Consider the following 23,555-nt stretch of genomic DNA (forward strand, 5'->3'; position numbering starts at 1 on the left):
ACTTAACAAAAACCAAATATATACCCATTCCAATTACCACAGCCTCCCAGACACTGTTCAGAGAGGTGTACTGTTTTCCCTCCTTGTAAATCTCACATTTGATGATGGACCACAGGTTCTAAATGGGGTTCAGATCAGGTGAACAAGGAGGCCATGTCATTAGTTTTTCTTCTTTTATACCCTTTCTTGCCAGCCACGCTGTGGAGTACTTGGACGCGTGTGATGGAGCATTGTCCTGCATGAAAATCATGTTTTTCTTGAAGGATGCAGACTTCTTCCTGTACCACTGCTTGAAGAAGGTGTCTTCCAGAAACTGGCAGTAGGACTGAGAGTTGAGCTTGACTCCATCCTCAACCCGAAAAGGCCCCATAAGCTCTTCTTTGATGATACCAGCCCAAACCAGTACTCCACCTCCACCTTGCTGGCGTCTGAGTCGGACTGGAGCTCTCTGCCCTTTACCAATCCAGCCATGGGCCCATCCATCTGGCCCATCAAGACTCACTCTCATTTCATCAGTCCATAAAACCTTAGAAAAATCAGTCTTGAGATATTTCTTGGCCCAGTCTTGACATTTCAGCTTGTGTGTCTTGTTCAGTGGTGGTCGTCTTTCAGCCTTTCTTACCTTGGCCATGTCTCTGAGTATTGCACACCTTGTGCTTTTGGGCACTCCAGTGATGTTGCAGCTCTGAAATATGGCCAAACTGGTGGCAAGTGGCATCTTGGCAGCTGCACGCTTGACTTTTCTCAGTTCATGGGCAGTTATTTTGCGCCTTGGTTTTTCCACACGCTTCTTGCGACCCTGTTGACTATTTTGAATGAAACGCTTGATTGTTTGATGATCACGCTTCAGAAGCTTTGCAATTTTAAGACTGCTGCATCCCTCTGCAAGATATCTCACTATTTTTGACTTTTCTGAGCCTGTCAAGTCCTTCTTTTGACCCATATTGCCAAAGGAAAGGAAGTTGCCTAATAATTATGCACACCTGATATAGGGTGTTGATATCATTAGACCACACCCCTTCTCATTACAGAGATGCACATCACCTAATATGCTTAATTGGTAGTAGGCTTTCGAGCCTATACAGCTTGGAGTAAGACAACATGCATGAAGAGGATGATGTGGACAAAATACTCATTTGCCTAATAATTCTGCACTCCCTGTATGCTTTGTATTTATATATGTCACTGTATTTATATATGTGTATATGTTTATATGCTATATTTCTACACACATTCTGCAACTAATCTAATCTAATGGAAAATCTCGTTATTACCTTCCTCTCTTGTCAGTGCTGCTGCCAGATCTGATACAATACGAGACGTGATTGGACAGAAGACGATGATGATGTCACATTCCTCCAAGCTAGTCAGCTGAACCTCCATTGACTTTTGGTTCACTTGTTCCAGTATGGATGCATCAGCACCAAAGGTCCGACCAGTACAAACAGTGTAGACCCTGACTGTGGGTCGAATCCATGAACGTGATGAGGATGATTTCTGACTTTTTCCTAAAACAGATACATGATAGTAGGTGATTTGTGATAATTCATCACTGTTTAACCTGACCTCTGACCCTGCACTCTGCAGGGAATTTGAGACTTTTAAAATAAAATATTCTCTATCATATACTTTGTTCTTTTTCATCATTTTTATCTTTGTTAATGTTCTTTGTTAATGTTTTAGAGCACTGTTTCTATGCGTCTCCTTTTTCAATTCAATGTAATTCAATTTTATTTTATTTATATAGTGCCAAATCACAATAACAGTCACCTCAAGGCACTTTATACTGTACAGTATCTCCTACAATAATAGATACAGAGAACAAAAACAACAATCAAATGACCCCCTATAAGCAAGCACTTTGGCGACAGTGGGAAGTAAAATCTCCCTTTTAACAGGAAGAAACCTCGGGCAGAACCAGGCTAAGGGAGAGGTGGCCATCTGCTATGAACGGTTGGGGTGAGAGAAGCAAAACAGTATTAAGATATGCTGTGGAAGAGAGCCAGAGATTAATAACAGGTACAATTCACTGCAGTCTGGTGCAGCATAACTAAGAGAGGATTCAGGGTCACCTGGTCCAGTCCTAACTCTATGCTTTAGAAAAAAGTAGCAGCAGGATTAAAGTAGCAGCAAGTTTGAAGCCTAATCTTAAAAGTAGTGATGGTGACTGTCTCCTGAATCCAAACTGCAAGCTTGTTCCAAAGAAGAGGGGCCTGAAAACTGAAGTCTTTCAAAAGTCTTTTTATTAAACAAAGGTTTCAATATAATGTATACAAAAAAAAAAATGCTTCAGAATTTTCAGAATCTTATTCCCACCCTAACCCTTAAAACAACAAATAATTGGCAGCCCAACAAAACAAAAACAAAAGAACAAACAAAAATGAAAAACAACAAATAGGCTCATATAAGGAAAAAAAACAAAAACAAAAAAACAAAAAAAAATGAGCGGGGGGGGGGGGGGGGGGGGTGTTTCCTTGGACTACTCAGTAATAGTTGAGGGCCTTTCAAAAAAGTCCAGAAAGGGAGACCACAGTTTATAAAATTTATTTTTAGACCCTCGAACTGTATATCTAATTTTTTCTAAATCCATACAGGACATTACATCTTTTAGCCATTGTGTGTGTGAAGGGGGAGAAGAGTCTTTCCATTTCAGCAAAATAGCTCTCCTGGCCAGCAGTAATGAAAAGTTTAATATTCTGAGTCTGGAGTTGGACAGATTCAAATTCTGGACCGCACCAAACATAGCACAGAGTGGCTCTGGTTCAATTTGATGTTGCACGACTTCAGACATCGTATGAAAAACAGATTTCCAAAAGGTGAACAACGAAGGACAGGACCAGTACATATGAAACAATGTACCAGGAGCACCCCCACAACTTATACAGGCTGGGTCCACCCCTGGATATATATGTGCCAGCCTATCCCTGGACCAATGCCCCCGATGAACTATCTTAAATTGGATAAGTGTATGTTGAGCACACATTGATATATTGTGAACCTGACCAAGGATAGAGTCCCACAGTTCATCCGTAATATGAAAGGTAAGGTCCTGTTCCCATTTAGATTTGATAGCAGCTATTGAAGAGCATTGTAAATTGGAAATTAAGCTATAGAGGGCTGATATTATACCCCTTGAGGTTGGGTTGACCATTAAAAAATCATCTACTGGGTTGTGCAGAGGAATTTGGGGGAATTCTGCTGTCACACTCTGCACGTAATGTCTGACCTGTAAAAAGCGAAAAAACTGAGCTGCAGCTATGCCAAATTTGGTGGATATTTGAGAGAAACTTACAAATTGTCTGTCTTCATATAAGTCTGCAAAGGATTTTAGGCCCTTTCTATGCCAGATATGAAAAGCATTATCTGCCATTGAGGGAACAAATAAGTGGTTTGCTGCAACTGGACTTTGAAGTGAGAAAGCCCGGCGACCCAGACTCTGCCTAAACTGAGACCAAATCCTAAGAGACTGCTGGACAACTCTATTGTTACTGGGTAGAGGCGATGCCAAAGGGAGTGATGAACCTAAAGTTGCAGGTAGAGAAATATTCCCACTTGAATATGACTCCATGGCAACCCAAACTGGTGGTGACGGTTCGAGATGATAGTGTCTCCAATATAACAAACACCTAATTTTGGCGGCCCAATAATAGTACTGGAAATTGGGTAGGCCTAAACCTCCAACCGACTTGGGCCTTTGAAGAATAGATTTCTTCAATTTGGGAGCTTTGCCATTCCAAATATATGAAGTGATTAGTGAGTCTAAAGATTTAAAAAAGGATTTTGGAATCAGGATAGGGAGGCATTGAAAGACATATAAGAATTTTGGAAGTAGCATCATTTTCACTGAATTAATCCTACCTATTAAAGATAAGGATAATGGGGACCATCTAGACAACATATACTTGCACTGTTCCAGCAGGGGGAGGAGATTCTTCTTAAACAAACAATTAAATTGCTCTGTGACACTTATTCCAAGGTAATCAAAGTGATCTGTGACTATTTTAAAGGGAACATTTACCAAATCCAGATTTCGAGCCCTCTCATTAATCAAAAACAGTTCACTCTTATTCATATTAATTTTGTATCCAGAGAGCTGACTGAAACCGTTCAGTATATTAAGTACAGCAGGTAAGGAGGTAAGCGGGTTGGAAAGAAATAAGAGAAGGTCATCAGCATACAGTGAAACTCTATGCTCAATCCCCCCCCCTCCATATGCCTTTTATGTCCCCACTGCCACGGACTGCAATTGCTAATGGCTCAATTGCAAGGGCAAAAAGCAATGGGCTTAAAGGGCAGCCCTGTCTCGTTCCGCGGTGGAGCTTAAAATAGTCAGAGTAGTGACAGTTAGTTACCACTGAAGCCGTGGGGCTTGCGTAAAGAAGTTTAATCCATGAGCAAAATAAAGGGGCCCATTCCAAACCTTTCTAAAGTAAAAAACAAATATTCCCACTCCACCCTGTCAAATGCTTTTTCTGCATCCATAGCAATAAGGCATTCAGGCACGACATGGCCAGGGGCATAGATAATATTAAAAAGTCGCCGTATGTTAAAAAAGGCATGCCGATTTTTAATAAAGCCAGTTTGGTCGGGAGAGATTATAGCAGGTAGATTTTTTTCCAGTCTGTGCGCCAGTAGCTTAGACAGAATTTTAACATCCGTGTTTAACAGAGATATAGGCCTATAAGAAGCACAGTCAGTCGGGTCCTTGCCCTTCTTAAGTAACACTGTGATACAGGCCTGGTAGCATGATGAAGGAAGTGCCCCAGAGTCTAGCGACTCTGTAAAAGCTTCGCAAAGGAAAGGAGCCAAATCGTCCGAGAATTTTTTATAAAAGTCTGCAGAAAATCCATCAGGACCAGGAGATTTCCCAGCTTGCATAGATGTTATTGCCGCCTGAATTTCCGCCTTTGAGATAGGGGCTTCCAGAGTCTGTCTGAGCTCTGGGGAGAGCAAGGGAATATCAATGGAGTCAAAGAAACCATGTAAATCTTTTACATTAACAGTAGACTCTGATGTATATAACTTAGAGTAAAATGAAGAAAAAATGTCATTAATCACCTTCTGATCCCTAATCACCACTCCATTGTCCGCCTTTACGCCAGTTATAATTTGTTTAGCCCTAATACCACGCAGTTGAGTGGCCAAAAGCTTACCGGTCTTTCCACCATGTTCGTAAAAATCGCTCTTATTCCTAATCAGACATCCTTCCACTTGTCGAGTGGAAAGTAGATTGAGTTTGGTTTGTAAACTTAAGCGTTCTTTATATAGTGCTGGTGATGGTGACTGAGCGTACTGCCTGTCGATGTTTAAAATCTGGTCTGAAATAAGCCTCTGTTCCCGCTGTGCACACTGTCTTTTAAATGCTGCCACTGAGATGATTTCTCCTCTCAGAGATGCCTTCAGGGCTTCCCACACCGTCCTGTTTGGCATACCAGGTGTTCTATTCTCGTTAAGAAAAATTTTAACTTTAGAAGAGATGTTAGAAACAAATTGTTCATCCGTGAGCAGCAATGGATCCAATCTCCAGAGCTTTCTCACAGAGTTGCAGCCTTGAAATGCTATTTTGAGCACAAGGGGGGCATGATCCGAGACAGTAATACTTTCATAGCTGCAGGATCTTATACTATTAATTAGCAAATTGTCAATGAAAAAATAATCTATTCTAGTGTAGGTGTGATGTACATGTGAGAAGAAAGAATAGTCTCTACCAGTAGGAAACAGAAACCGCCAGGGATCCGTTAGACTATAATCTTCAAGAAAAGACTTGACATAAGTTGCAGATTTATTAAGAGTCTATCTGAAAACTGAAGTCTATCTGTTATGTGCGTGTGTTGTTGGTTTGTTTGTTTCTTAATGTGTGTATAATTCACCTGTGCAGGGGCTCGGCTGTGATTGGTGGACGGAAGGCACCAATCACAGCCGTTTATTTTTTGAAAGAGGTAAAAGGGGAACCGAAGCCTAGATTGAAACAGGAAGTGACACTCTACCGCAGAGAGAGGGAACACCAAGTGACAGCGCCACCAACAGGAACCTCCAGGGTCGCAGTTTCCTCACTTGCTTTTTGTTAAATCCTGTCTGCATCTTGTATTTTTACTTAAATCTTTTAAAGTAACATACATTTTTAAATGATGGTGCCTCTAATGTGTTGAAGTTTTTCTCACACAAGCAGTTTAACAGATAATCTTCTCACAATTTAAGTGAAACTATCATGGTGAGTTTTGCGGCTGGCAGTGGCTGGACCCCAGTGCAGGACTCTGGGATGAAACATTAACTTAAGGTGGCAGGTTTATTTGATGGCAATAAGCTCGGCAATACAGAGAACAAAACTTAGAAGAATTTAACTAGACTGGGGAAAACGTGGCATGACCTGACCTGTCCTGACAGTACCAAACAAAGGATACACACACAACTAACATGGAGGACACAACAACTGGCAGGGAAAAAACACAGCGCTTGAATACATACTGAAGGGATTAGGGAATGTCAAACAGGAGGAGAGCACAGCTGGGAGTAATCTGACATGACAAGACAAAGGGGAAGCAAAACTCAACACATTGACAGAGTACACAGACTTTCAAAGTAAAACAGGAAACATAACAGACACGGACTTGACTAGGGGATACAGCTGACAGAGAACAAAGGGAACACACATGGCAGAAATGACTGTACACTAAACAGAAGTTTATCCTGTCTTATCCTGCTGGAGGTTTCTTCATGTTAAAAGGGAGTTTTTCCTTCCCACTGTCGCCAAAGTGCTTGCTCATAGGGGGTCATATGATTGTTGGGTTTTTTTCTGTATCTATGAAGCACCTTGAGGCGACTTTTGTTGTGATTTGGCGCTATATAAATAAAATTGAATTGAATTGAATTGAATTGAACTGAATTGAATTGAATTGAATTGAACTGAATTGAATTGAAGTAGCACAGAACCACAACCTAAGCGCTAGAACACAGGAAACGCTAAGGAACTAAGGAGCTAGGAATACTAGAGACAGAAATCAAAACCGAGAAACTAATAAACATATCATGAAATAAAAGATAACTAATACACACAGAAAAACACTGAGTCCACAGACTCAGGACCGTGACAGAAACATGGTGCCATCAAGTGTATGTACTCAACATTTCAAAAGTAAAACTTTAATAAGAGATTTATATTTGTACTAACATGTTAATGTTAGCTTCAAACTCACCTTTGTGTGCTTGTTCGAATTGTTCCACAAAATGACTGCAGAGCTTCATTAGTTCATTCTGGTTAACTGACTTCTTCTTCAACGAATCTTCAGCATCTACAAGGAAAACACACACAGTCACAACATTTCACATGATAAATGACATACACATAATAATAGTATTTATATAAAAAAAACATAAATAGAAGAATAAGTTTTATTTTTGAACTCATCAAATGTGTGTAGCCGTACATACACTGAAAACATTCTTGTGTTACCATAGGCCTTAATTTTTCAAGGACTTCAATCACTTCTTCTGGCATCTGCATTTAAAAAACATGAAAATGTGTATTCAGAAGCAAACAGAAGCAACTTGTAACAGTGCTGATAGTTTAGTGGAGTGTTTTCATTCCATCATTTTATGGGTAAAGTTTGATCGTGTTTAAGCGTCGTGATGCACTTTATTGAATGTGGTTTCAAATGTTTCTGACTTTGCTAATGAAAATATGGTAATAAGATATGGGTTAAAGAGATTTACAAATGTTTTTACTGTGTCCCCAGATTCAGGGATTTGGGATTTTACGTCCTACACAAAACTTTTAATCATTATTTATGTTGTTTAGCAGACAGATATGTTAAAAACAGATGTATATGTAATTTACACTTAGCACAGTATTTACGGCAAAACTTGAAACTGCTTATTTTAATTTTTAATTCATACAGCATACCATATAAACAAAAGGTCAACTTTGGTGAGATGCAGCTCACCAGCCATGTGAGTGATACCCTGTTAGGGCTGGATCAGGTGAGCCTGAATCTTCCCTTAGTTATGCTGCAATAGGTGTAAGCTGCTGGCAGATTCCCATGGTGCGTTGAGTATTTCTTCTTCACTTACTATGTGTTCATACACATCGCTGCATTTAATTATTTGTTATTATTAATCTCTGGCTCTTTTCCACAGCTTTACTTTGTCCTGTGTTCCTCCTCTCATCCACAACTGGTCTCTCAGATGGCTCCTTGATCGCTCCTGTTCTAATCCTGGTTCTGCTGGAGGTTTCTTCCTGTTAAAGTTCCTGTTAGAGTTCTTTCTTTCCACTGTTCCCAAAGTGCTTGCTCATAGAGGGTCATGTGATTGCTGAGGTTTTCCGTTTTCCTGGTATTATTGTAGGGTCGTTACCTTACAATATAAAGTGCCTTGAGGGATCTGTTGTTGTGATTTGGGGCTATATGAATAAAATTAGATTAAAATACCCCTTTTAAAACAGATTGTATAATTTTAATAGATACTAACCCCAAGTTGCTCTCTGGTGCGTCCATCAGAGTGTGAATGCATAGAAAAAAAGCGCATGTATAAATAGCTGAATGGAGCATGCTGTATAAAGAGTTTTGAGTTTTCCTGTAGAGTAGAAAAACACTATGTAAGAACCAGAACATCCTCTTTCCCTGACATGCTGGATTCTCCCTGACAGAGCCACAGAGGATGCCTTTGCCCTGACAATGAACATTGCCCTCACACACCTGGAAAAAGGGAATACATATGCAAGAATACTCTTCATCCACTACAGGTCGGCATTTAACACCATCATCCAATCAAAACTTGCCTTGAAGCTCATCGACTTTGGGCTGGGAACACCTATCTGAAGATCAATTCTCAGCTTCCTCACAAAAAAGCCTCAGGTGGTGAGAGTTGGTTTGCACGCTTCCTCATCACTCATTTTAAACACAGGAATGCCACAGGGATGTGTGCTTAGCCCACTCCTGTATTCTCTGCCGCTAAACATAGGTCCAACACCAATATCACGTTTGCGGATGCTTTATCTTTGACAACGATGAGACGGCCTATAGAGAGGAGGTGATGGCGCTGTACCAGTGGTTTCTGGATAATAACCTGTCTCACAAGGTCAGCAAAACAAGGGAAATGATATTGGATACTGGAAACGACCATTTGGGGAACATCAGCCCATCCACCTATATGGTGTCAAGGTCGAAAGGCTCATTAACTTCAGATTCCTCAGAGTTAACATCACCCAATTGCTGTTCTGCATGGGCTAGAACCCCCTCAGTGAGATGGAATGGAGATGGTGTCAGCCACCTCTTGTGCATGGATGTTATCAACCTGTATGCCAAGAGTGAATGAGACATCGATTCACTGATCCACACCACCAGGATATACAGCATTGACATCGGAATAGTCGTTTGGACTGGAGAAGTGTAGTCAGATGATAACAAAGAGAGGGAAAGGAGTCAGAAGTGAGGGGATCCAACCACCAGAGGGCAACACTGATGTATTATTGTAGGGTCTACCTTACAATATAAAGCATCTTGAGGCGACTGTTGTTGTGATTTGGCGCTATATAAATTAAATTAAATTAAATTAAATTAAATTAAATTAAATTAAATTAAATTAAATTAAATTAAATTAAATTAAATTAAACATTGCAGACATTGAAGACAGTTACAAGTTCCTGGGGATCCCACAGGCAAATGGGAACAATGAAGAGGCCGCTAAGAAAGCTGCAACTAAAATGGGAGACACCCCCTAGGATGGTGTGAATGACTGCCCTAAGATCCTGTAGGACTTCCAGATACAGGGAGACAAAATGGTGGTGGCTAACCAACTGGACATAGTGATGGTAGACCAACAAAAGAAGTCGGCCATAGGGATTGACGTAGTGGTTCCGAATGGCAGCAACATCAGGAAGAAGGAAAGTGAGAAGCTTGAGAAATACCAAGGGATCAGGGAATAGCTTGAGAAGATGTGGAGGGTGAAGGTAACAGTAGTCTCAGTGGTGATTGGAGCGCTAGATGCAGTGACTCCCAAGCTGGGCGAGTTGCTCCAGCAGATCCGAGGAACAACATCAGAGATCTCTGTCCAGAAGAGCGCAGTCCTAGGAACAGCTAAAGATACTACACAGACCCTCAAGCTCAAGATTATATTGCATTACACTGCTGAGAGACTTGTCTTCTGCTCGTCAAACATATTTAATTGCAGTACTGACCCTGTACAACCTTGTATATGACAAATAAAACTGAAAACAGAAAAAATAAATTCACAATTTACCTTTTAATACTATTAAAAATGTATATTTGGTGTGAGCATATGTATCGTACAGCTCAGCCTAAATTCTGTGAGGCAATTTTCTCTAACTTTTTTAAGGATCTTTAGGAATAGTTCTCTGTGTTTCTTAAAGGTCATCTGTTTGAGTCAAATTGTTAAATGTTGTCATTGTGTTTCTTAAATTTGTGAAGTCTTAGTTCAAGCAGTAGGATCAAAGACATTCCTTTGTCTCTGACCATCTCTCCACCCACTCTGGTGCTGGGTTGAGGTTTTATTGTAGGCACATCCTTTCTGAAAGATCTGTTTGTTGTGTGGTAAGCTTCCTGCTTTTATGATCCTTTTGGTGAGCAGGAGATTACACAAACACCCCCCCATGACACATACTAATTCACATACAAACACACACATATTCACACACACGTTCTTGCACAGGCACACATGTGCTTACAGGTGCACACACACACACACACACACACACACACACACACACACACACACACAGACACACAGACACACATAGTGCCTTGTCTTTTAGAGCCATAGCGGGGTTTTACGGTGGGAGGTGCTTGTGTAAACTGTTGTGTATGTTGCAACTGTGTTTTCGAGGTTATTTTGTGATAGGATTTGAAGTGCGTTCCTGAGATACTGACGAGGCCTCCCTTGCGCAAGTAAATCAATCGATCGCTGTTGCCTGGCTTTCTTTCCTTCACGGGAATAAGTCTCTGAGTCAGCGGGGTCTGAGTTTCGATACGACAGCATCCAACGGTCTTCTTTTGATGTTTCTGCTTTTTGTTCTGTTCTGTCAGGATGATCCTACATTGCTTCAGCAATGCTGAGGTCAGGGCTCTATGACTGATTGTGTTCCACTGTTTGTTTCTGTCAAGGTATGCCTTTACTGTGCTGGTAGTGTATTTTTGGATCATTGTCATGCTGAAACATGAAGATGCTGCCAATCAGATGATTCAAGATGTTATTGCATGACGGATAAAACTCTGATGATACTTTTCGTGGTATTAAGTGAACAGTAGATAGACCAGCTAAATGTCCACATGCATCACTCAGGTCCTGTGTCAGGTCTTTGCTGGATTTTTTTCCCTTTCTCTGAATGTGGTTAGGTACAAGTACTGGACATAAGATCAGAAACAAAGCATCCAATATCCAAGGAAGTTTTGCACAATGCTGTACACTGTAGCTCTGCACACTAAACAATGAGTGATGGTATCGATGTTACATTTCTCTTCACTTGCATTCCAGTAACTGAAGTGTTGGATGTAGTTTGTAAGAAATTACATGATTACCCCAACCTCAGCAACGGGACCAATCTCAGCACCGACCGAGTGAATTTGCTTTTGGAACTGTGTCTTAATTCCACTTCTTTCCCATACAAAGGGTGAGTACTACAGGGAAAAAAAAAAACATGGGTGTGCCTTGCGATCCCCAGTTTTACCCACTTTGGCCAAATTGTACATGGAAAAAGTGGTAAAGAGGGCTTTGTTATCCGACCCTGCAACACCACTAAGTCATTGGTTCAGGTATGTGGTTGACACCTGGTACAAGATTAAATCTCAGGACGTACTAGAATTCACTGATCACAGTAACTCGGTGGACCAACACATCAAATTCAACAGGGAGGGTATGAAAAGTGGCTTTGAAAGGTTAGGCTTATTAGACTGTGAGATTTCCATCAGTAATGAGGGACATTTAAAAGTGTATATTTACCATAAACCAACTCATACACATAAACCACCACATTAAGTTTTGACTCTTATCATCCGCTCGAGCACAAACTGGGTGTCATCAGGACGTTACTTAAACACATAGTGAATGAAGATTAAACACTCAATAGATCATGGGAATCCCCCAGCATCCAAGACCTATTTAAGCATAACTAAGGTAGGATTCAGGGCCACCAGATCCAGCCCTTACTATATGCTTTTACTTTATGCTCATCATGAAACCAGCTGGAAGCTCATTTCACAATAAGAATCTTATATGGTTGATGTGGTTGTATAAAGATTTATTTGATTTTAAAATCAGTCTAATTACATTATATTCTAGTTGTCTACTGCTCCCTGTAGGTGACTAACGTTGGAAACATATCGGTAATTTTTGGGTGTAGCCCCCAAAAATGGTTGAAATTACTGGTTTTGGAAAATAAACCAGTAAGAGCAGAGTTTTGATTCCTTTTGAACTTTAAGTATGAAACAGGTGAGAACATTACAGATGGATCACCAAAGCCAGCAGTAATATAGACCAGCATTCATTAATTGTCCATCAATAAAGCAGGACTTAGCCACATAAACGGTTCCTAGTGAGTCACACTTTTTGTAGTTTTAGTTAGTTTTGTACTAGAAAACCCTGCATCAGTGGATTTGTTATAATGCACCACTTTGCTTGACAGCTATAAAAGACAGAAGAACATGATGTCTACACAATGTGAACCAGGCCTTATCTCCAAACCCACCCTCCCCAGCCTGGAAGACGACAAGAGGCTTTGAACACGAGCAGTGAATGCATCCTGAACTTATAAATTTAGATGTTCATGCTTCATTGTAAGCAGGCATACAGACAAACTTAACTTTATAATCTAATTAATGGTGCAATATTTCATCAAGAAGTATATTTTGATGTAGTTTGGTCAATTTTCATGCTCAGCTGAGTAAGACTGTTGGCCAAATAAGTACAAACAATAAAAAGAACCAAACAGACAATGGCTCTGTATAATGTAATAAAACACATAATTGTCATGGAAAAGGTAGCATTCAGTGACCACAATACTTTGTTTTTTGTTTTGTTTTTTCCTATGTTTATGAGGGTGTTTAAAACAATGCTTTAACAGAATTTCATTTCATTACTTTATCACATTTCTTCTTAGGTTTTGCTGTTTTCTATAGAAAGAATAACTTACCTCTGACTTGTCAGATTCATTCAGAAGGGCGTTCCACACATCCTTAATTTTCATTATAAGCTGTGACAGAGTGATACCAGCAGACTTAGAAGCTTTACAGATGTTGTTCTTCAAGTCTTGGAGGCTCTCACTGTAACCTGGATTTGGAGGAGACATGGGCAGGGTGCCCTCCCACAAGTGCTCACAATATTTCACGTCTATCTGTATATCAAATTGAGTGACATCAGTGAAGCACTCTGATTCAAACTCCTTCGCTTTGACGAGTTTGGTTATTTGGTCCAGTTTTTTCTGTAAGAGTTTTCTTTCATCCATTTTCTTCTCTGCTGGTACATCTGTAACATTTTGGTGAACAAACAGACATCTGGGAGAAAGTTGAACCTTCTTCATCCTCATCATAGTCTGAACAATCTGCAGAATGACTTGTATCCTCAATAGATCTGCTCCAATTATGTTAATCAACGTCATGTTTCCTAGACTAACAAGAAATGTTGCCAGTTTATTGCCATGTTGGGGAGTTGTGCCATCTTCCAATTCAAGACCCTGCAATTCTTCAGTGTAAACCACTAGAACATAGTCAGTCCCAAAGTCTTTCTTCATCACCTCTGACACTTGGAGCAGCTGCATGAAGGCACTCTTTGTGCATCTGCCAGCAGCACCAACTGCAGACTGCAGTCCCAACATGGTGTTAAGCATGGTTGGTCTTCCACCCCTCTCTGGGCTTTCTAGTCCCAAAACAGACAACACAAAAACTCTCTTGTCCCCCAGTTTCTGGATGACATTCTCTAAGAGACTTGAGATCCCTTTTAAAGGCAGGTGACCTGCATCACCATCTATAAGCTTCACTGGGTGTCCTGATATCATCAGCTCTGCAGTCAAGTCAGGATATTCACAACAGTCACAGATATGTACCATTTCCCTGAACATGTGCTCCAACCTGAAGGATCCAGAAGGCAGTTTTTTGGATATGTCTTCCATCTCAGTTTGGTTCTTGAATGCAATATCTGATTTGTCATGTTTATTCCCTATAGGTAATACCTCAAAACAATTTTCACCAAGACTATGAAGAACAGAAGAAAAATTCTCTGTGGAGTGGTCGTCCAATAAGATCTGAGTCCATTTCAGGAAATACTCTCTTTCTATTGGTGCTAGCGCTGAATGGGTTTTAATGAACAGTTTACTGTAGAAGGCACCACATTGTTTCTGACTTTCTTCCATTGTTTCCTGCTGATTTTCACTTTTCTCATTTTCAGAGTCTCCTCTGAGATGATTGATCTTTGAGATATCAGTGTTCTCCTTTGTAATCAGCTCCATTATTTCTGAAGCAGCAAATCTGCCTCTCTTACAGGCTTCCCCATGTTCATCCACTGTAATTCCAGAGATTGAATCCATAGATTCAAGTTGAAACAATGGTTGTGAGCTGGGTCCATCTGCAGAAGATAAAACTTCTCTAATGATTGTTTTCAGTTGTTCGGATACATCTGGCTGGTTTCTGCCTTTCAGACCCATTTTGTATTTTCTCTTTTTTGCTCTTACAATATCACAGCTGTAATCTTCAATGATAAAAATGAGAGGCTTATGAGACTCTAAGAGGTCTAACAGAAGTGATCTGCTTTCTTCATCTTTTTGGAAAGATTCAACAAGAAAAACGTTGATGGAGGACTTTTCAATCAGTATGTCGCGCTGTTTTTTAACCTGCAGGGCATCACCATGAAGATTACAAAATGCAATGCAGTCACTGAAGGCATCAGTGGGTTTTCCAGCAGGGCAGTACCAGGCAATCTCTGCCACACCATCCATCAGATGGCGAGACCTTGTGCTTCCTAGGCAGTTTCTGTGGAAGAAGGTATTGTGACAGTCGTTGATCAAAGCATTCATCAGCTGAGATTTAGACAATGAAAGAGAACCCAGGCGGAAAAATGACACCAAGGGTGTCTGGGCTTTGCAGACTGGACTACTCTTCACGGTGATGATGCATGCACCATCTTTGATCTGACTCACCATCCAGGTTTTTGTTATCTGTCTGAAAGTCCATAGAGGACACTCAATGTCCTTTGTGACTGGGTCAGGAACAAGCAAAGGTAAGGCATACTGACACTGAGAGAGCTTTGTAACGATCATCTGTTTAAGGAAGCTGTCTGAACAGTGAAATACTGCCATCTGAACATCCATTGGATGCACACGCGTCTGTTCTTTTTGATGAGTGTCTACAATGGTGCTCAAAAAAGTGTCCCAGTCACTGATGTCAGTCACTGGACTAGACTTTGGGTCTGTGCCCTCAGGACTGTCTGGTCTCACAGAAATATATCTGGCCCTGTAGTCCAACATCATTAGTCTGTGGAGAAACATGTAAGCCAGATTTTTCTCAGATGTGACATGGTGCTGTGTCACAGATGGACAGAAGTGAAGAAACTCTTTTGGTGACAGCTTCTGTGTAAGTTTATCCTGAAGGTGAAGTCTAGCAAACAGTTTCTCAGTTTGCCTTTGACACGGCCTCTTACTGGTGATTTCATCTAGAAACTCCACTGACTGCAGAAAAAAACAAATAAATACACACTATTTTAACAAGCGATAACATGGAAATAGTCTTTAAGAGCTTGTGGACTTTCCTACCCTCTTTCCACTCATGTCATCATCTGAGGGACCTGAAAGATAAAAGTGAAGCAGGAAGTCAGATAATGTGACTGTCGGAACAGGAACAGCAACAGGTGAAATTAACAACTCAGTGTTATTACAGTGCAACTTCAAAACTGAACCAGTGTTGAGGAAAGATCATTCTAAATGTAAAGAAGTGGTTATTTTTTCTACTGCTTGTGAGCCCATGGAGAAATCTGACAGGATGTGGAACAAATGAACCAGGTCAATGTTGCCATGTGATGCTTTCATTCACCACACCAGGCGGTGGAGTTGTTTGTACTCTGTGATGTTTGTCTTATGTAAGTTTTCAGGTGGAGGCTGACCATTGTCTCCAAAAGTTGATTCTGTTCATCTGGACGTAGCGTTTTGCGGGAGAATGCTACGTACATATCCCAACCAAACAATTATATGACAATTATACAATTATTATTTTCCCAACAATTATAATTATAATTGTTATATAATTGTTAAACTATAAAATAATTATAAAGGAAAAACTCCCTTTTAACAGGAAGAAACCTTCGGCAGAACCAGGCTCAGGGAGGGGTTGTGGTTGTGGTGAGGTTTTAACTATTAACTCCACTCCACGAATCGCTACCTTGTCGTGGTGCAGGGGTTTGTGTGTTTCAGGGACACCAGGGTGTCACAGTACAGCTGTGTGCAGGCAAGAGTAGGACCCAAACGCAAACTCGCAGACAACAAAAGTAAACTCAAAAAACACAGCTTTATTGCTGGCGTGGAGTGGGACACAAAAAACAATACTAAATTAAACTGGGAAAACTAAAGCACAAGGAGCCACAGGGAAAAATCACACAGCTATGAGGGAGGATGCAACACTGACAAAGAGAAACATGGGGTTTAAATACACTGAGAGATAACGAGGGGGGAATGAGCCACAGGAGGAGAGCACAGCTGGGAGTAATTAGGCTGGACGAGATAAGGGAAGCAAAACTAGAAACATTAACATAGGACATAGACTGTGGAAGTAAAACAGGAAACACTGTCTGAACTCAAGACATGTAAACTTAACAGACTGGGGAGAACAGAACATAGGGACCTGAAACATGGGACAGAAAGGCAGAGTAGACACAACATGAACATAACAATGCCATAGGGGAAGAGTAAAACAAAATACAGGAACACAGAACCTCTTTCAAAATAAAATGGGAAATATAATGAAACGCAAACATGACAACATAAGAAACACAAACATGAAACACATGAAGGACAAGGGAGACTTAACAGGAGTTGGATACACAAGGGGAATCTAATAAACAAATGAACTTAGATAACCTAATGAACTTAAAAATAGACCATAAACATCAAAATAAACTCAAACTTAAAACATGGGTCAAAAGATTCAGGATCATGACACAGGGGCTATGTTGTCCAGGTGCTTTTGCCCCATGGTAGGGTCTCCCATGGCAAATTGGTCCTGGGTCAGGGACCAGACGAAGAGCGATTCAGAAGACCCTTATGAGTACATCACCGAGGGAACAGTTTACCCTGCCCAGGACAGGGGAACCAGTGCCTTGCCCTGGAACCAGGCCCGGGAAGCGTGCCTGAGGGCGAGTATCTGGTCACCGGGCCTTAGTCCATGGGGACCGGTCGGTCACAGCCTGAAAAGGGGACATGGGCCCATCCTCCTGCAGGCTCACAACCTGCAGGAGGTGCCGTAGGGGTCGGGTGCATGGTGTGCCAGGCGGCGGCCAGGTGTGGAGGCCCTGGCAGACTGATCCCAAGACTGGCATTTGGGACATGGAATGTCACCTCTCTGGTGGGTGAAGGAGCCTGAGTTAGTGCGTGAGGTTGAGAGGTACCGGCTAGATATAGTAAGGCTCAACTCAACGCACAGCTTGGGCTCTGGAACCAGTCTCCTGGAGAGGGACTGGACTCTGTCTTTGTCTGGAGTTTCCCCTGGTGAGACGCAGTGGGCTGGGTTGGATATTCTAATATCCCCTCAGCTTGCTGCCTGTACGTTGGGGTTCTTCCCGGTGGATGAGAGGGTTTGTTCCCTGCGACTTCAGCTCGAAGAACGGCTCCTGACTGTCATCTGTGCTTATGCACCAAGTGGCAGTTCAGAGTACACAGCCTTTTTAGAATCCCTGGGTGGGTTGCTGGAAGGTGCTCTACCTGGAGACTCTGTTGTCCCACTGAGAGACGTCAGTGCTCACTTCGGTACCGTCAGCGAGACTTGGAGGGGCATGATTGGGGGGTACGGCTTTCCGTATCTAAACCCGAGTGGTGTTTTGTTACTGGACTTGTGTGCAAAGCACATTTTAGGCGTAACAAACACCATGTTTGAACATAAGAGTGTCCATAAGTGCATGTGCCACCAGGATGCTCTAGGCCGCAGGTCGATGATCGATTTTGAAATCGTATCACCAGACCTGCAGCCATATGTTCTGGACACTTGGGTAGAGAGAGGGGCTGAGATGTCCACTGATCACCACCTGGTCGTGAGTTGGATCAGGTGGCGGGGGAGGACACTGGACAGACCTGGTGTGCCTAAACGTATAGTGAGGGCATGCTACCCTTACTTTGGTCACGAGCTGTGGGTAGTGACCGAAAGAACAAGATTGCGGATACAAGCGGCGGATATGAGCTTCCTTCAAAGGGTGGCTGGCCTCTCCCTTAAAGATAGGGTGAGAAGTTTAGTAATCCAGGAAGGGTTCAGACTAGAGCCACTTCTCTTCCACAGTGAATGGAGCAAATTGAGGTGGTTCGGGCATCTGACAGGGATGCCTCCTGGGTGAGGTGTTCGGGGCATGTCCCACCGGAAGCAGGCCCCGGGGCAGACCCAGGAAACACTGGAGAGAGTATATCTCTTGGCTGGCCTGGGAATGACTTGGTGTTCCAACAGACAAGGCAGAGGAGGGGGCTGGGGAGAGGGAAGTCTGGGCTTCAATTGGATACAATTCTGTAGGAATGCGGTCTAAAAGACACGTTGATGGTTTGGAGGAAGTAATTATTGAAGTTAACTCAGAAAGATCAATTGGAGAAAAAGACTCTAAATGAATATCAATACTAAAGTAGTACTGAAAAACGCAGTAGTAGTCATAGTAGTAAAAGTAGTAATAATAGTAGATGTAGATAACATTACATGTGTGAGATGATTATGTGTAATTTTTTCTACTGTAGCTTAAAGCAGATAACTTGTAAGCAGGAGAGGAAATGGCATGACACAAATTTAGAAGACCATCATTTAGTCTGGAAAAATAGTATGTTGTTTTATAAGAAAGCCCTCTGCAAAGCCAGAACATCTTAGTATTCATCAATGATTGAAGAAAATAAGAACAACACTAGGTTTCTCTTCAGCACTTAGCCAGGCTGACAAAAAGTCAGAGCACTGTTGAGCCAACAATCCCTTTAATGTTAACTAGTAATAACTTCATGAACTTCTTCACAAATAAAATTCTAACCATTGTCATGTTTGAGAATTATACCACGGAGTCATGTACTTCTGATTTGAGGCCTTAGTTTTCACAGGAGCTACATTTAGTCGTATGTAGTGAGGAGATAAAATTATAGATAATCGACCTCGGTTGGAGTAGCGTTCAGGTTGCTGCTCTGCTCTATGTTGGTACAGGCCATTAAAGATGATAACAGTGGGTGGATTATATTGTTAAACTTAGTTACAGTGCTTTCAGAAAGACATCTACTGTGATAAAGTCTACTCCCCACTGCTGTGTAATCAATTATTGTAAATGTAAATGTTATTTGGAAATGATCAGATAGGAGACGGGTTTCAGGAAGAACTGTTAAATGTTCCATTTCTAAGCTATATGTTAAAACAAGATGTAGAGTGTGATTAGTGATGGGTGTGTTCTTTTACATTTTGTGAGAAGCCAATTGAGTGTAATAACAGATTAAATGCCATGTGGAGGCTGTCATTTTTAGCATCTACATGAATGTTAAAATCACCCACAATAATTATTTTATCTGAGCTGAGCACTAAATCAGATAAAAAAGCCTGAGAAATCAGACAGAAAATCTGTGTAAGGCCCAGATGGACGATAGATGATAACAAGTAAGACTGGTTTCAGAGTTTCTCAGCTGGGGTGGACAAGGCATTCTCAGATTTTCCCATTCTTAGATTTTGCTTGTTCTTATGTTATTGTATTGTATTTTGCACACCTCTGTTGCTTGTGTGTGTGGTTGTGTTGCTTGCACACAAGAATTTCACTCGCATGTGCTGTACCAGTTTACCTGCACATGCGATGTAACAAAAAAATGATCTGATTTTATTTGATTTGAAGTTTTTTTTAGAACTCAGTAAAAACTAAAAAGAAAGTTGATCAACCAATGTGTCCAAACCTTTGCATCAGCACTCAAATTAAAAAGAACAACAACAATTCAGATTTTCCAGCAGACACAATATGTACAACTATAAATCAGATTGCTTCCACATAGTCATATAAATATATTTTACAGCTAATCAGGCAATATTGTCTTACCTTGGATAGTGTTTCCCTTGTTCTCATTTACTGCAACTTCTTGAAGTAAGAAAAAGAAAACACAGGATGAATATCTTGTATATAATTAATGTTTGGTTAATAATCCGTGTTTGTTTAATAACAACATTTTATTAATGGATCAATGATTAGTTACCTTTGTAAGATTTCAAAGGTGGGGTCTGAGGTCTGATTTCAGGCTGTCCTCCACCTTCTTCCGTTGTGGCGTTATACAGCTCCATGTCATCTGCTACTCATCTTTACAAAACATTCACATGGAAATAAAGAAAACACATTATAAGGTTGGATAGAGATATGACTTGTGAAAATGAAATACATTGTACTTGCAGAAGAAAAGGTCCAGAGAGCTCAAAAAGAATTGACTGGAAATCTGTAGAAGAATGCCTTAGGTTCTTAAGTGCTGTTGTCTTCTTGGGACAACTACTTCACAGTCTGTCTCTGACACCCGCCTCACAACTGGTGATGGCCAGAGGGGCTGATGGCGGGATATGGCAGCCTCGCCTCTCTCAGTCTGCCCCAGGGCAGCTGTGGCTACAACTGTGGTTTGCCTTCACCAGTGTATGAATGTGAGAGTAAATGAATAATGGTCTTGTAAAGCGCTTTGAGGGGTCCCGAAAAGGGCACCCTAACCCTAAACCATGTAAACTCGTTGCCTCAAAAAATTGAGTAAAGTTTACTTAAGATGACTAAGTTAAGGCGACTTATTCACTTAGAGTACAGAGTAAAAACCTATGTAGTTTCCAGAACTCAAAAAAAATATGCAAACTCATTGCCTCAAAAAAACTAAGTAAAGCTTACTTAAGATGACTTCTCGTTTGGCTCTCGGCGAAGGCGGTCACACTTTTTCTCCTCTCCTCTCCCTTATCTTCCCTGCTTAGCTTCTTATGTCATTGTCTTGTCTCGTGTTTTTACTTTTCCCTGGAACACTCTCTCACAGTCTGTTTCTAAAACCTAAAAGAGAATTATGGAGATGATCAACTGGTCTCTGAATGCAATTGACACGCTCTTCTCAACAAGACGCCACGGCTCGGGAGAGCCTGAGTGCCTTGGAAGTACTTTCCATGCTGGATACACGATGGACGGGTGGCATAACTGGAGGGTCGTGTGCCTGACGGGACTGTCGATCGAGGACGCTTAAGATATCTACCTATTCGGAACCATGATAACAGGGTTCTTGCTGATCGGAGCTGGCTTGGCCCTGGCTTATTGGAGAATTAAGAAAGCGGAACCGGCTGTTCAAACCCCCCCAAGGCTGCCTGCTGGGATTGAAATGATGGGACGAGGCACGACTTCTCAGAATGGGCTCACTGAGTGCAGCATGGTTAAGATCTTGGAGAACCTTACGGCTGCCGTGAATACTCAGAATAAGACCTCTGAGCATACATTGGATTACATCAAGGAGAAGTTCACTCAGAATAACACCTCTGAGCGAAAGTTGGATCACATCTTGGAGCAGCTCACTGCGGTCGTGAGGTCTCAGAATCGGCTCTTTGGGCACAAGAATGAATAGACCACGGAACGCAAGTTGGATAACATCATGGAGAAGCTAGCGGCTCTCCAACAGGAGATTGAGAGACCAGTGTCAGTGTCGGAGTGTTAGAAAACGGCTTTGAAATTCTAATGAGTTGTTCATAAAAGGATAAAAACACCATCACTTCATGCGGCTATCCCTTCGGCGCCAGCTGTGGGCTCAAGGCTGTAGCCGAACAAAAATTCCCTGATAACGACTGTGTCTAGACTGTTCCTCCCATACCATGCAAGGCCACCTGGGTTGGCTGGAAGACTGTTTACTTAGCCTGGCAGGGTGAAGGACACTGTTTCAGCTGAACTCTGGACACGGACACACATACATATACACTGATATGCAAACACTAATCCCCCCTCCCTTTCCAAACGCCTTCGATGCTTGTGCCCTCCTGGAGAACACGGCGGGTCTGAGCCCGCACTGGAATGGTAGCGCAGGGCAGGGCAGCTGCTGTGTCTGCTTCGGAATAGTCCTCACCCCCCACCCAACCCTGTGGCTTGTCACGTGTTCCATAATGTTGTGATGTGGACGTTTATGTGCTTTTGTGCAGAGGAGTTTTTTTGTTTCCTGTTCTCATGCTGTCCTCTGATGGGAGCCCAGCATGAGTAGAGGTCTCTTTTTTTCCTCTTGTACTTTCCCATTGTAGTGTATATTTCAATGTTTTTTCTGTAACGCTACCGATCTCCGACTTGTATCCCCATGTAATGTCTGTGTTGTGTGCGTAAGGTCAGGGCAGGTTGCCCTGCAGTGAAATGGGGTCCCATTTCGAATTTGAATTTGAATTTGAAGCCAAAACACCACTATATTGAACATTATAGTCATCTTGTGCATTGTTTTGGTCCCTTAGTTGATTTGTGGACTGTTCGATTTGAATCTAAGCACAACTTTTTCAAGAAAACTGTGCATGATGTCCAATGCTTTAAGAATATACTACTAACACTTTCTTCAAAGCATCAACAAATGATGGCATACTTCTTAGATGGTCACAGTCTTTTTAAACCAAGTCTGCATGTTGATAATAATGACACAGTTGACATCTGTTTCTTGAATGAAAATCTTCAGAAGTGCTTGAAACTGAAATATCCACATGTAAAAGCTGTGTCATTTGCTAAATGTGTTTATCTGTATGGGACCCAGTATGTCAAAGGCATGATCATTTCATCAGGACAACTGAGTGGACTGCCTGAATTCTACAAGATACTGAACATTTTGGTAGACTCTGGGAAAGTGTCATTTGTTGCTACAAAGCTCTCCTCTTGGTATATGGAACATTACAGATCATATCGGCTTGACAGCAGCTACAAAGATCTGGAAATACTTGACCCAGAAGATTTGAATGATTACCACCCTTTAGCTGAATACTGCGTAGCTGGACAACTGATGGTGACACCTGTTACGTGCCTCCTGCATTGAAAGTGATGGTATGTATTATTCTTAAATAGTTTTCAGTTGATTACTTTGAATTTGTTAATTATTTAGAATTGCGCCCTTTTTTTGGTTTGTCTTCACAGGCCCTGTTACTGCGAGTCCACGTCAGTCCAAAACTTATCAGAAAAATCCAACTGTCCACTGTTCCAGAATATGTGAAGCAGCTTCAAGATGAACTACAAGCAACGCTTGGACTTGAAGGTGACTTTGCAATACAATATGAAGACCCAGATTTTGGGAACGCACTTTGCAACCTGATGGATATTAATGAGCTACCCGCTGGACGGGCAGTGTTGCACCTCATTTGGGAGGAAAATGCATCAGCCTCGCCACCACAGACTCCATCTGATCATAG

The 23,555-nt window shown here is 41.6% G+C and overlaps 1 protein-coding gene across 1 annotated transcript; it reads right to left on the reverse strand.

Moving 5' to 3' along the window:
* Nucleotides 1–1,377: 1,377 nt before the first annotated feature.
* On the reverse strand, nucleotides 1,378–20,467 carry LOC134622816 (interferon-induced very large GTPase 1-like; the record flags this gene model as incomplete). Its single annotated transcript, XM_063468145.1, has 7 exons — nucleotides 20,384–20,467; nucleotides 20,230–20,268; nucleotides 15,749–15,780; nucleotides 13,139–15,664; nucleotides 7,429–7,495; nucleotides 7,194–7,289; nucleotides 1,378–1,508 (listed from the first exon to the last, which is right to left on the reverse strand). Coding segments are annotated over exons 3-7 (2,835 nt in total), but the record flags the coding sequence as incomplete, so codon positions are not given.
* Nucleotides 20,468–23,555: the final 3,088 nt, after the last annotated feature.

The sequence above is a fragment of the Pelmatolapia mariae genome, linkage group LG3_W, assembly GCF_036321145.2.
Source record: "Pelmatolapia mariae isolate MD_Pm_ZW linkage group LG3_W, Pm_UMD_F_2, whole genome shotgun sequence".
NCBI lineage: Eukaryota > Metazoa > Chordata > Actinopteri > Cichliformes > Cichlidae > Pelmatolapia > Pelmatolapia mariae.